The following is a 15,496-nucleotide window of genomic DNA, read 5'->3' on the forward strand; positions in this document are numbered from 1 at the left end:
GTTTTATGTTGCCCAGTCAGCTGGCAGAGCTCACTTGTTTGTGACACTAAAAAGGATAAGTGATAAGGAAACTTGATGGGTGGCCGGAGGAATGAAAAATGCACAACATTTTTATAATGATTATATCATATACATTTTTGACTGTCCTTGCTCCTAATCAGTAATGATAGACTCTTAATTTATTCATAAGTGAACAAACTTACCAATTCAACAGCTGATCAAATATCTATTCCCGCTAAGTTAGCTGCATAGAATCCTGCATTTTCATTTCCCATGGTCAAATTACAGATTTGTAATATTAAAGATGAGTTTGTCGCTTAGGTTTTACTAGTCTTAGCTTCTACACAAGGCCTCTGTTAATCACAAAAATAACATCAAAGACATGCTGCTGTACACACAGTGAGCTTTATTGTTGTGTTGTTTTTCCACACTGACAGACTGTAGGACCAAAGGTCAGTTCAACGCGCTATCCTACCACTTTAGAGGACGCAGGTCAGCTGATTACAGCTACAAAGACAACAGACCTGCCGACAGCATCAAGGAAAACAGGTGACACGCTCGTGTAAATTATTTGTCGCGGAAACGTGGTGCATGTGCATACGATGTTATTTTCTAATTTTGATTTTGTTTACCTGTGTGTTTTGCAGTCCCATAGAAGAAGCCAGAAAAGGCCTTGTGAATGTCACTGTAACCTCCAAAAAAAGCACTGATCCCTCAGCTAGTGAATTCCAGGACTTTGTCTCTGACATGCAGAAGACCATCACAAGTTTACGCAAACAGGTAATTTCCTATAGATGCACAACATTTGGAGATTAGGTGTCATGCAAATGCAGATGGAATCTCTGTTCTGGTCAGAGAAGTAGTTTTATGGCAAATGATCATTGCATCTTTTGTACTTCGTCTCATATATCCAGCGTACATCTGTTAATGATAAAATTGTATGCAGGAACATTCCTTTCCTTTTTTAGTAGTTTTATTTTCCTGGATGTTTATCATTAATGCCCTGAACCATGCTACAAGGTATGCTAAAAAAAAATATCATGTTTTGTAGATGGCAGCAGTTAAAAAAAGAAGCATTGACAGAATGCAACTCCTTTGACACATTCAGGAAAGCTGATCAAAATGAATTAGGAACGGCAGCATGAGACCAGATCTACAGACTGTCCATCTTTCTGTCGTTGTTTCTGCCCGTAGACACAACAGCCTTTGAGTCCGCCCTTTCTCCTTTCATGTTTTCAGATTAAAAGACTGGAAGCCCGTCTGAGCAAGACTGATTGCACTGACATTAACAGGCGTGAGCGGACAGATGGAGAGCGGTGGAAACAGGACCCATGCACTCACTGTGAATGCAAAGTAAGTTCAGCATATGCAGAGGAAATTACCAAATAATTTGCTGCACACGTATGCAACTAGATAGAGCGAGCATATCAATAGTTTTCATATTTCTCTTCATATGAAAACATAATTTTGTTCACCGGCCTTTCTTTTTTGCCTGTGTTTCTTTTAATTGAAGCTGATCAAATAAATAGATTCATCTAAAACAAAAATAAAAGACAAAAAAAACAATGGTAAAAATTTTGACGATAATATTAGTATAATAATAATACTTTGGATGAGCCACTGCTGATATTTTCTCATTTATAAAAGTATACCATATGAAATTCAATTGTAATTTCCTCACGTAAACTGTTGCCTTTTTTCTAATACAATCATGCAGCAATAGGTCAAGATTTTGACCATAATTTCCTAACACAGGTAGATTGACCACTCTAAACTAAAATTATAATTATACTAAAAGTGCTCATTGTGACTGATTGTAATGGAGGAGAGGAAGGCATATGCAGAGCAATACAGTCACCTTGTGACATTTTTATGTCGGAAGTAATTAAAAATAGTGTGTTTATTTTGGCAGGAAATATAAAACAAACTAATGGAAACCCTTTAATAACCTACATGCATGCCTCTGTATACTGTACAGTATATGTACGTACTACATGTACTATATACACACCATATTTCTCCAATTACAAGTCGAGGTTTTTTTTCTTCATTTTCAACACCCATATTAGGGGTGGACTTATATCTGCATAACTCAAAACAGACCGATTTTTTTTTCCCACAAATATGTGTTTGAGTAACATTAATTCCAATTCAAAAAAGTAATGTCATTTGCAAGGGTTAGAATGATTACATAAAAGACTAATTCTATATATTATGTATATGTTTGAATGTTTGCATTGAACATTGCAAAAATGCATTTACGTCAAGCCTATTTGCCTTTTTGTTATCAACAACAAGGATGCATGGATCTTTTTTTTTTTTTTTGGCAGACGGACGCATTATGAAAAGGAAAAGATGGCTTCACTTTCCTACATACAGCATACATTGCCTCATAGTCTTGTCGCATGTTCGCCCCACCCCCCTTCCCCCATAATCGCAACAATACATTACTTGATATACAATGAAGAAATACCTCTAATACTAATTTAATTTTGTCATTTGTCATTTTAACAATACACATCATGTATTTTAATTGGACAGCCATGCTCGATGTAACCACTAAAGTCAGGGGTAGACTTGTAAAAATCACCCAATTTGCAGTAAAAAAGGGGGTTCCACTTGTACTCTGAGAAATACGGTACACTGTGTATTAGGCGTGGACTGATTACCAGTTTGTCAGTTTGCGGTGGTCTTAAAGAGTTTTTTTTTTGTCTGTTTTTTAATAACCAATTCCACTGGCTGACACTGGGAAAGGCGAGGACATTTCTAAGCATGACGCTATATGATCAGTAGCCTCTCTCTACCATGCAGCCGCCCGCACCAATTGCATGGCAGAGCTAGTCCCAGCTTGCTACTCTCTTCCGACCAAGAAGCGGCAAGCGGAGCAGAGGGGCAATGCACTCAACGCGCACGGTCTTCCTTCGTCTATGCTACCTACACCCATTAGCACGGACATTTTAAAATACAATTGATTCAGAGAGAACTGAATTTATAGTCCCGACTTTGAGTTCAGTTTCTAGGTGCCCAACCCTTCTGAAAATGAAGTCTCACAAAATTTGCTCGTGTCCAATGTGTCCAAAGTGCTCAAATATGACTGAGCTTTTTTTGCCACATTTGTGTCATATTTCGGGGGAGCAATTATGTTGAATAACTTCCAGTATATTTCCCAAGAAATTTGAGGTCTGGTCTCAAAGTGCTCCAACGCCAAAATGCTTGATTGCTGAGGGCATGTCATAGTTGTTTGGTCGGTGGCCCTATTGTTCCGCTGTCGGCTGGAGTTCCCATTTGTAACCACAGGGAACTATTCAATCCTCCTTAATCTAATAAAGGTAACCAACCCGTTTGCCCCTTTTTTTCTTTCCTCCCGCAGGACGCCACAGTCACCTGCTTTGTGGAGTCTTGTCCGCCCGCCCAGTGCAAAGAGCCTGTCAAGCTAAAAGGCGCCTGCTGCCCCGTGTGCCTGGATTTAGCCAAGTTGCAAAAAGCAGACAGCAGCCATGAGTAATCCTCAGGACCTCCCGCCAATCACACACTCTTGTCTGAAACGCTCACACTTCCACAGAGAGGAGGAGACTTTTGAAGGTGTCGGTGGCCACCAGTTGCCTCGATACACCCAATAGCCTCATTGTTTTTTTGTTGTTTTTGTTCTTTTGTCCTTTTTTATGAGGGGAGAGGGTCATGTTTTGTTATTCTTGGATCACTGCCTCCTCTGGGACTAAACGGATTCATCTCTTCTCCCTGAGGCCTCTGCAGTGCAACAATTTCGTCTTTGTGGTTGCCCCCCCCCCCCCCCTTTTTTGGCGTCAAATCACAGGGTCAGTTGCCATCAGCCCGCAGGAAAGGGAAGTAGATTGAGAGGAGGCTGGCCAGTGTTTTCTCAGGTTAGAGATGCCGAAAACTGGTGCTATTTTACCCCTTCCAAATGAATTAATCACTAAATACCTTCAAAGTATTGTCGTTTGTATGCAAAGCAGCCTATATCCACTTGATATCTGCCTTTTTGTTTATGCTAAATCACAATTGAGAAGTTCATTTTATACAAGGTTAAAGAGGTTCTTTAGTTAGATGGTCTTTTAATCTAAGGTGCTTAATGCCATGTTATACCAATGTATGTTTCTTTTTTTTTCCAAATGAACATAATGTGAAGCCCTACGAAAAATTTAATTCAAAAAAAGAGAGCGAGAGAGATGTCTACTGATTTTTGCTTCCAAATGTCTCTGCCGGCCTTTTCTGATTACTGTCATTTTGTGACGTCATTTCTGTCTCAGCATTGTACTAAAGTCTGCAAAGCCAAATGTTTGTGACTAACATCTAGAATGTATGTTACCATGAAACCATATTGGAGGAGAGGTTTCATATGCGGTGCTTTTGTATCTACTGCCACAGTATTTGTCATCATAATTCACACACGACACACAATTGAAGGACTGCAATGATTACTGTCGACTTATTTTTTTCCTGCCATGGACCTGCAGCACTGGATTGCATGCACTCTTTTAAAACATCTACACATTGTCTTTTGCAAAAATTTACATGAAACGTTTGATTGTGTGTTTTCATTTCAGGAGTGTCGTAGCCCCTTCACGGGTCCTCTTTAGTACCGATACATTTAGAGAGATTTTCTTGACGTGTTTCATTGCCAAACGTTGTTCAGAGTGCCGTTGCATCATTTAGTCGAGCGTATTGCAAAGCGCAGGTTTCTTTAACCCTCTGACCCTCATTCCGCTGTAATGGAAGCCATATGAGAGGTGGGAAATAATGTCGGGGAAGGGTGCTGAATGTTGGGATACAGACAATCATAGCACATTTCCTTCAAAGCGTTTTCGCATGCAACCAGACGGATTCCACTGCTTGTACACATCATGCACATAAACAACTGCCATTCAATGCACTGGCTCACTTATGTAACATAAATCATGTTTTTTGTCTTCCTGTTTTGTGGCGAAACAGCCAGAGTGATCCCCTCCATTGTTTTCTTTATGCGGTAATGTCCTGAGCAAGCATCTGTCACTAAACCGAAATAATACTGTCTGGAATGTTCCATTCAGGACGGGTTTTTACATTAAACTGTGTGTTTACAGTTCTCTCCTTGCTTGCGCCAACATCTACTCCATTATGTACTCTAACATGTGATCCAACGTGTGTCTGTTTTACTGAATGTAGTGTTCTAATGACAATTGTGAGGCATGAATCTTGAATGCGTATGTCCTTAGCTCATTATTACCAAGATGCAGTTTTGGCCCCGTTCCGTTGCGTGTGCCATAACACTGTGAGGCCTCTGTGACCCGGGGAAATGGATTTTAGTGGTCGTCTTGACAGTAACTTGCCCCCTTTTTCCTTCCTAAATCATTCCCAAGTGTCAATGGAATGCACTGCTTTGCAAGACTGAACATGCCTTACCAACACTGTCCCTCGCAAGTGGTCAATGCGGCTATAGTAGTACCTATCATGACATTTGAATTGTATGGTTGCCAAAGAATGGTTTGCACTGTAATGTATGCCTCTCAACAGTAATAATAAAAAGTAAGCCACGTTTGTTTTATATATACATAAACAATTGCTGGTTATTTTGTGCACTAAATAAAACGGCTTTACAAGGCTGAAAAATACAATTTGCAGACCTCAACGCAACACTGTTATGCACGAATCATGGTATGCATTCAGGATCATACCATGGGAAAAAAAACAAAAACATCAGAGGCTTGTTAGAGTGTATGGCCTTAACATGCTCATATGCCTTCCGTATAGCGTCTCGGCATCTTGATGAGTTGATGGACGGCCTTCTGGGAAATCTCCTCCCAGACTGGGATCTGGCATCAATTTGTAAGTCTCTGTTACAACACTTCTGTTGTTCCCTGCACAGAGGAGGAGTTAGCGGTCCTGTTGTTGGATTGCTGTTGCACACCCTCTCGTGGTGTAATGGCACTCTTAATACTTTTGTCTTTGAAGTGACGCAAATTAGGTGGAATAGCAATTCCAGCGCTATAACCAAAAGAGACCAGGGTTGAGGATTAGACCTAGTATATTGGGTCAAGATTTTTCTGCAAAAATGTGTTAAAATAATCACTGGTGTGTTAATAGTGCATAGCAATGGGTTGCCACTTGTCAGGTTATTGCAATGGCTCAGGTTGAGTTAACAGTAATTTCTATGGGTGTCAAAATAAGATTATAAAAATAAACAAATAACATTAATTTATTTAATCAAATTTCTAACCTCTAATTTTGAAAATGGAAGAGTGTGTGAGAGTTGTGTATCAGATGAATGTTTAATTTCTCTTAAGAAAAAAAAATAAAAATGAAAAATACACCCTGACTGCATCTTTGATAAAGGTAGAGTGATATGTACTTTTTGCCCCCCCAAAAATTGTGTACCACAGAAGCTTAAGTTTAGCCTACCACATAAATGCAAAGCACCCAGCTGCAACTGCAGCCACAGCTAACAATAGCAACAAAGACAATAATGTAGATATCCATCACAAAGCTCTTTGCACAACACCCACGTTTGAGCAAGTCTGCAATTGACAGGACGGATTTATTTTTCCATGATAACTTCTAGTTCTTCAGGGATTGACAAAAGAAAACTGCACTGTTTCTCCTTGGAATTGAAGGTTACAGTCAGCACTCTGAACTTGAGACAGCAAAAAGTAAATAGTTGAATCTGTCATAGATATAAATAAATGACAAGTCACATTTTGTTTTTGTGTTTCAGTCTTTTAATCGGCCATAATAATACAATACTGTATATCGAAATATATATATATATTTTTTTTTTAATCTTCGGGGTTTTTCCTCAGAAATGTTTTGGTGAGATTATAAAGATAGATCAATCTGTTTAAATCTATTGACAGGGCTAATAATATCATTAACATTTTCTAAAAAGCAATTTGACACTGAAAAGTCTTTTACTTTTTTTTTGGTATAGCTTTAACACCTGATGCCTTGCCTGACACAAGCCACCCTTTTTTCATGGTTGGGCCAAATGCCGTGCGTCAGCTGCCACCAACATTTTCTAAGAATGCCAATGTAAATTTACTTCAACTTCAATACTTTAAACTGGTGACCAGTTTCAGCTGTGTAGTCCACCCAAACCCAATCGTCAACCCAATCTGCTACGCCAAAATTAGTCAAACTTGGTCACCAGCCAATCACAGGGCACAAAGACAAGCAATCATTCATCTTCCAATCCCCACATATATTTGATTTGAACGCTGAAGCACGGAGTTTTGAGGAAAATGTTCTAACAATACGCCCATTACTTTCAGTTCGTGTGAGAAGACAGGAGGAATATAATAGTTAGGTGCACTTACTTGTGGCGGAGTATGTGGTACGTGAAAGATATGCTGCCGCTTTCCACAGTGGATTCGTCAGCATTATGAAACCTAGTCAGTGAGATCTCTGTCGTAATTAGCAATAATGACAGGGTAAATGAACGTTAATTTTCACTGTACAATTGCTATTAATAATAATATATAAAAGGTCCTGGTCAATGTGTATCAAGATGAAGTATATAAAAACGCATACTAAACAGTACGTTTAACACAATAACGATGATGTAGGTTAGCAGCTAATGTTAGCCCCACCGAGACGGTCAAACCTAACCCTAACCTAGCCAACTGAACTTGAATTTGAATATTAACATTGAAATAAAAGTAATGCAATAGTAGCTTAATGCCTTACATTTTAAATACAGTAATATTGTAATGCAACTAATTATTTTAAAATGACAGTAATAGGTAATAAATAATACATTACAGCTTTGAAGTAACTTGCCCAACACAGTAAATTAATAAAAGCGCAGATTCGTGTGGCAGTGATTTTTTTTTGTTTTTCTCAGCAAACAGCCATGTGGACTGAATTTTTTTTACGTACAAAGGGGGAGAGAATATGAGGGTTTGAATGGTCCTAGTTACGTGTAGACAGGGTCTGAATTAACACAATAAGCAATTCAAAGAATGCCTCATCCTGAGCCACGAGGTTTTGTTGCATGTGTCTCAGCCATCTTTAACCCAAGATGCATTAATGATGTTCTTTTGTGTTCAATGTTTTCCTTTTGTTTTGAACCAACAATCTGAATTCACCATATTGCCCCATTCACTGTGAGTGACAGATGTCTTGGTGTAAAAACAAGCAACGAAATTAGGTTTGCAGTCAGTGCACTGATAAAAACCTCCATCTTTTAACCGGGCAGGAAAAGAGATTATCACCCCCACAATAAGGGACCGCCCTAACTTCGTATTATTTCTATTCTAGTGGGATCAAAATGTGATGAATACTTCCTCAATGATGCTTTTTCCCCATACTGTACCTCCAAGCAATCCATCACAGTTGCAGGTGGTGTTTAAAATCAAATCTCAACACTGTTTATTGTACCAGAAGATGGACAGACTTTGAGCAAAAAAGAAAAAAAAAGTATGCAAACGCTCCTCTAGAGCCAAATCTTCCCACCATCACATTTGGGAATTTCATTTCATCAACTGTGCTTTTTCGTTTTTGTAATGACATTGAGAGATGTTTTTCGCCTTAACAGGTGGAAAGTCATACTCATTTCCAGTGCAAAAAGGATGAAAGAGAAATAAAAATGACGTCCCACAGAGACAAAATGGCTTTTGTTTCCCGTGGGGGAAGCAGAGTGTGGGAGAGAAATGTAATGAAGGAAGAAGGTTTCGAGTGTGTGTTAGTCCCTTGACAAACAAGCCTACACAAAGCATGTGGTTGCACAATTGCAGACATAAAACGATGTAGTATTTTTACTTACGATCCCTTCTTAGCCTTATTAGTGGATTTAATCTTTCATATATTTATTAATAAACGAGTTAAACGAAATACCTTCCTGTGTCCTCTAACCGGATCACTCAGCTGTGTACATTGCAACCCTCAATTGAATGAGCTGGAGACATCATGACTTTTACACGATCCTCTCCATTTTAATCATATTTCTGTGTGTGCATAAGCATTGACTCGGATGTAGGTTCAGCCTGCTTGCTGCTTTGAATGAAAATAATACCATAACAACCTCAGCTAGCACGAACTGCTGTTAGCGACAACAGACGCTGGTTGCTAACAGCCACATTGCGATCAACCTTCCTTGAATGGTGTAGAAAAGAAAAAAAATCAAACTTTTTGAGTTATAGGACGCACTCATACTTTTTGGTCTGTGTGTCTTTTATTTGGGGAGTCCATGATTCCAGTCCACAAAGCATGAAGAAGCCACCATCACGTTTTACTGTAAGTATGCTGCTTTTTTGGTGATGTTCAATGTTTGTTTGTTTCACCGGCTCAAAATACATCTGTATATGCTTCACCATGTTGAATGCAACTTTTGACCCTGTACCGCTTTGGCCTCTATCAAACTTGTTTCCCAGCGCTATTAAAAATAATAGCCAAAACAGAGCATATCTTCTCAAGACAACAGATGTGACAAGAGGCCAGTATTTTCTTTTACATATGTAAAGAAAAGTCTGCACCAGTTCTGGGCTATGACTTCAATATACTATAATGTACCGTCAAATAACTAGCTGATGAACTGATCGACTGTGAAGGCTGGCTGAGAGCCTCACTGGCAGGTTGACTGAGCGGCAGATGGAATGACTCGTCTGTGCGTGACTTACCTACTTGTTGCTTTGCTTGCATTCCTTGGTGGAGAGCAGCGGGGTACAGTCTGACCCAGCACGATAATTCCAAGCTGCCAGGAGCCCTTATCAGCTCTGCTTTGGGCCTAAAATGAGCCAACTAATAGGAGGAGTGAGGGGAGCCAAGGAATGTATGTTGCCATGCACAAGCACAGCCACTTTGACATGAAAGGGATTACAGTATGTGCCCTACAAAGCAGCCGCTAGTTTGTGAAAAGAAGTGCTTTGCTTTCAATACCAAACTTTTACATTGTTATTGTATATTTTTTAAAGTTTCAGGTAAAGATGATAAATGATATGGTTAAGTCACCATGTTTTCCACAGTATAAGGTGTACTGGATTATAAGGTGCACCTTCAATGAATGACTCATTTTAAAATTGTTTTCACATATAAGGCACACCGCATTTATAAGGCGCATAGAATAGAAGCTACAGTAGTGGCTGAAGTTGCATTATGCATCTACTACATGGAGCTACGCTGAAGGGAATGTCAACAAAACAATCCGATATTTTTTAGCGAGAAGGGATGCATGGAGACATCCAGTGCACTCGCACTGACATCCAGATTCTCTTCCAGCTTCAGTTAAAAAATTGCACAGGAAAACCATTTTCTCATTCATTATAAAACTTAAAAATAATCTTTTCCATGGAACTTGTTTTCAATCATGACTGCCTCATCGACATACTGGAAATACGACAAGATTCACAAGGCTTTTTGAACAGCAAACAGTAACAGGAAGTCAAACAGACAGACACTGAGAAAAAGACTTTAAACAAATACTATAATGGAGTTAATTTGGCAGTTTAACTCTTGCATGTGTAGAAAATTACATCAGATCCAAAAGCCTAAGCGACATCACTGTGAGGTGGTCTCCCTGATAGAGTATGAACTAAAGTTTCTTGCATATTTGTGGTTGGGAATCCACTGTTTCCCGTGGCTGAAAAAACACATTAAATGCTTGTCGCACAGGACGCTTAAAGCCCACAAAGAATCCAACTCCCCTGGGGATAGGAGCGCTAAATATTTAGTTTCAGCAATATAAACCTTCTCTCAGAGTACCTCAGCGTGCCCTGTGCGATTATTTATATTGCCAATCGAGCTTTACGTGTGCCCCAACACAAGAAAGAAAGAATTGTCATAAACCTGTGAAACATCAAGTTGGGGAAGCTTGCGGCGGAGTTGGAATAAACACTTCCACTTGCTTAATAAAGCTCAGCATGGCACAATATTATGACCAGGGGTCACCAACATTTTTGACACTGAGAGCTACCCATGAAAGAGAATGTGCCAATTAAAAAAAAAAAAAAAAGTTATGTTCTATGTGCCCTCGAGAGACACGACTTTATGAATAATATCGTGTGGATGGATGAATTCAGCTGCAAAATCCACACGTTTTTATCCCTCCCGGGGGTGTGGGGTGAGGTGGGGGGTGGGGTGGGGGGGATGGGGGGGCTGCTGTTTTGCCATTTTGTCACATTTCACCAGTTTTCTGAGTTTGGTCACATGACGTTCACTAGCTGAGCCGTGATGCGTTGTTGTCTGAGCCCCGAACAATTGCGATGTCTTAGATGTTCGACAGTAAGGGAATAGTTACAGCGGAGACTCGAGAAGAGATAGCTGAATTCCCACTCTGCGGAATTTACTTATTGCCGTGGTTCCCTGGACCCCTTTAACAATTAAAAATGAGGGGTTTGGTAAATGCATGAGGATGGTGATGACACATGAATGATTGGTGAATATAAGGACATTATTTGGGGGAGGGACAGACTAACTGATGGATGCATCAGTGGACGAAAGGAGACATGCTATATGAATTTTCAGATTGACTGTCAAATATTGTTGACCGCTGATTTAGTAAATAGAGCTTCGTTTTTTTAATTCATGCGTTATTCTCATATTCTCACCTTCCTAAGATAATGGGTGGGGTCTTTTTTTTAGTTTCTTTTCGTGAAACACTAAAAATGGGACTAAATAGTATACTGATTGCTGAATAATATATCAATTTTATTGAATATTTGAAGTTCTGTTAAACTGATGAAGTAAACAACTTGAACAGCAGTGACCGGCATCTTAAGTTGATGAAGGAACATTTTCACTACCACAACTATAGATAAGAGCGTATTAACGTAAAACTGTTTAATCAAGGCACATCCAAAAATTCAAACAAAGCTTACTGAGGACATCCAGTGGAAGTAAAAGGTATAGCTAATGGTACATTATGATGTCACCGTCAAACCCCTTTAGGATGAATTCATGAGGCATGTTTCAGTGATTTTATATATGAGGACTTATTCTTATAATAAGACTGTATATGCCATGCATTTGGCTGACAAATAGGCCAGCGTGGAGCCCTATACCTCTCACCTACAGTTAGTTGGGATAGAGTGTATCCTTTGTGGACTAAAGAAATGGAAGGATAATTGAATAATCAATCCATCCATCCATCCATCCATCCATCCATCCATCCATCCATCCATCCATCCATCCATCCATCCATCCTTCCACCTATCCATCCATCCATCCATTCATCCATCCATTCATCCATCCATCCATCCATCCATCCATCCATCCATCCATCCATCCATCCATCCACTTTCTTTGCTGCGTACATTTTTTTAAAACCATGCATATGAGTGTGACTAATCCTGGCCCTCTCTGTAGTGCGAAAACAAACCAAAAGAAGAAATAGATTTTAAATGAATATCAAGTCATTCTATCCCTACAAATTATAAACTGTTTGAGACGGTTTACATCTTCTAATATGCAAACCTTTTGTGGAAAAGAAATATTTTCAAGAAAGGTTTAAACATCTAAACAAGTGGTGTTCAACCTATGGCCTATGGAAGGTGGGCTTTTGCAGCCCACCTTCCATCTAAAAAAGGATATTTTCCTACTTTTTATCAAGAGTGATTTCTGAACTTATAGTTGTTATCCTATATAAGTAACCGCTTAAAATAATCAGATTGCTAAAGCTTTTTATCAGTTTTTTTTTTTTTTTTAATGTTGAGATCTGTCATTGAAGGCAATGGTGATTCTATTCTAAAGGGATAAAAGGTGCTGGGAAATCCCAAAATTAGTTCAATAATAATCTTTAGTTGATGTTCAAGGATGGTGCAGGTGAGTAGGTTCCGACCCACCCCCAACCACAAAGGACACTTGCAGCACCAGCAGTTCCCTGCATCAGACTCTTTAACCACAGCAAAGTGCTGGAAATCAACTGCCGATTGACCCAAGTGCAGACTGGCAGTTGCCAACAAAACATTTGTGCTCACTCTTTCTCATGTTTTTTTTTTTTTTATTTATTTTTTTAACTAGATTAAAGGTATAGGCCACATTAAGGCTGGACAATTTTGAGATCACAAAACCCTGGTATTTGGTTGGTATTTAAATTGGTATTTAGACTTTTTATGTTGAGTCATATTTCTGAATAATTACACAATATTTACTTGCTTGATGATTGGTTTTAGCATGTTTGATAAATACAAATAAAAGAATTTCAGAGTGGCACGTGCATTTGTGAGTTTTTCTGAATGTAACTCTTGGAAGAAAATTTTTGGACACCCCACATTAAAACCATCACAAGCAGGTTATAAATAAATGTTGGAAAAATGGAATGAGGTGTGATTAAAGAAAGAAACCGAATTAAAGAAAAAAAAAAATATATATATATATATATATATATATATATATATATATATATATATATATATATATATATATAGTGTATAATCAAAAGAGGAAATAGATTCAAATTATACATTACATACCCAACGTAAAAGAAAAAAAAAGTGTCGGCAAACTGCCAAAATTTCAAGTTGGCAATCCAACAAAATAGTTGAGTTATGCTAATGTGAAAAATTTTTGAAAACATCCCCTATTTTCAACAAATACAAGAGTTTACAGACATAATTGACCTGGTCTATTGTTACCCCCAAAAATTTTAGGTAAAAAAAACTTATCAAATTGTTTAGGTTACAAAAAGGGTGCTTGCTTCATTATGCTAGCTAACATTATTGCCATGAATGTCAATATTCATGTATATTTTAATATATATATATATATATATATATATATCTAATGTACGCTCAGTGCGTACATTTGAAGGACATCTGATTTCATATCACCACTCATGAGCTTTAAAAGCAATGCAGTATTTACATGAAAAAAGCTACTAAACTGATGCCCAAAAAGGCTCCTACATTTATATAAACCTCATCACCAGTCACTTTACCGCATGGACACGGCACCTTACAAACCCTGCACAGTGAAGGAAAGCTGCTAAATACATAAAATTTTGCACTACATGATATTTTGCAGTCATCCTCTTATGTTTACAGTTTCATCCACTCCACCTACTTCATAATGTGTTCAGAATGTAAGTCTATTAATTTATTAGTGGTTCATTATTACTGCCCCTTTTACTCTATTACTTTTAGTTTAGTTTTGTTTTGTTTTATTGCCGACTATTATTTGCTCGATTATGGGATGTAGTCTGCTCAGGGATGTGAAAAGAATATGAATTCTGTGGTATAACTATGCTTATGACAATGAAACTCTTGAATCTTGACTACAGCATATAAAGGAATGCATGGCAATATAGAGCTTGACAAACATACTAAATATTTAACAAATGTTTCTCTGGTCTATAAGGATATCTTTTGGTTTGTTTGTTTTTTTGTGACTTTAGATTTATACATGTGTAGGGATGACATTTTGCTTGGATGCAGCATGACCATCAGAGGTCAAAAAATGTTCCTGAATTTTCTTCACTGACATATCATGCAGAAAATGAGGAGAAGTTGTTGGAGGCCTCCGAAGACCTGAAGCCCGAGATGCAGACGTCAGACGTGCCACGCGACGAGCGCGCCGAGTAGATGTACTTTTTCCCAAAGCACCACAGGTCCAGGGCTATTTGCCTGAAGTGGCTCCGGAATTTGGAGCCAATGAAGGCATAGAGGATGGGGTTGAGACAACAGTGTAGGTAGGCGACACTTCTGCAAATGGCCAGGACTTGGAGATTGAGCCTTTCTCCCTCACAGTCTCTCTGCTCAAACAGATCTAGCGTGTGGTTGAGCAGGGCCACGTTGTAGGGGAGGTGGCAAACAACGAAGAACGCAACCACGGCCAAGACCACACGGATGGCCTTGTGCCTCTGGCTGCTCCGGGCTCGAATCAGCGTGCACATGATGCTGGAGTAGCACAGCGCCATCACCGTTAAGGGCAGCAGGAAACCAATGGCCATTTGAAGGCTGGGCACCAACATTTTGATTAACTTTGCCGTCTCGTCATTGCTGAAAGACAGTTGACACGTCACACGCGCGGTCTCGGCTCCCAGAGCATCCTCTTCAAAGCGTTCCGTGTATATCAGCGTGGGCAGTGTCAGTGCGGCCGCGCTAAGCCACACGGCGGAGCAGATGATGCGGCTGTAGACGAGAGAACGAGAGCGGGCCCCAAAAGAGCGTCTGGCCTGGACGATGGCAACGTAGCGATCGCCGCTGATGCACGCCAGCAGGAGCATCCCGCTGTAGAGGTTGATGCTGTAAGATGACATCAGCAACTTGCAAACCACATTACCCATTACCCAGCCGTGCCGCTCGTTGTAAATGATAAAAGGCAGAGCCAGCACAAAGGTCAGGTCCGCCGCCGCCACATTAGCAAGGTAGACGTCTGTCATTGTCTTGGTTCTCTTGTAGAATATATAAGTGACCACCACGAGGATGTTCCCGACCAGGCCGAAGGCACAGATGAGGGAGTGCATGTAGCTTTGGGTGATGACTTCAGACGGATTTGGGTCCAGGTTGCACAAACCTCCATCCAGATAATCTTCAGGGTTGAGATCATTATAATCTGGAGACAGTGAAGACAT

At 39.5% G+C, this 15,496-nt stretch overlaps 2 protein-coding genes across 3 annotated transcripts in view; one reads left to right on the forward strand and one right to left on the reverse strand.

Moving 5' to 3' along the window:
• The window catches only part of pxdn (peroxidasin), a 51,054-nt gene extending 45,497 nt beyond the window's left edge, over positions 1-5,557 (forward strand). For both annotated transcript variants that reach the window (XM_088433849.1, XM_088433850.1), the window contains 4 exons: positions 438-549; positions 648-780; positions 1,240-1,353; positions 3,371-5,557. In XM_088433849.1, the coding sequence (XP_088289975.1) occupies positions 438-549; positions 648-780; positions 1,240-1,353; positions 3,371-3,505 (494 nt within the window). In that variant the 3' untranslated portion in view covers positions 3,506-5,557. The remainder of the gene's footprint in view (positions 1-437; positions 550-647; positions 781-1,239; positions 1,354-3,370) is intronic.
• An 8,850-nt stretch (positions 5,558-14,407) lies between these two features.
• ccr6b (chemokine (C-C motif) receptor 6b) lies at positions 14,408-15,496 on the reverse strand. Its single transcript, XM_088433435.1, has one exon. The coding sequence runs from the start codon at positions 15,494-15,496 to the stop codon at positions 14,408-14,410; it is 1,089 nt and encodes a 362-aa protein (XP_088289561.1).

This window comes from Hippichthys cyanospilos, chromosome 14 (genome assembly GCF_059441005.1).
Source record: "Hippichthys cyanospilos isolate Australia breed blue-spotted pipefish chromosome 14, RoL_Hcya_1.0, whole genome shotgun sequence".
NCBI lineage: Eukaryota > Metazoa > Chordata > Actinopteri > Syngnathiformes > Syngnathidae > Hippichthys > Hippichthys cyanospilos.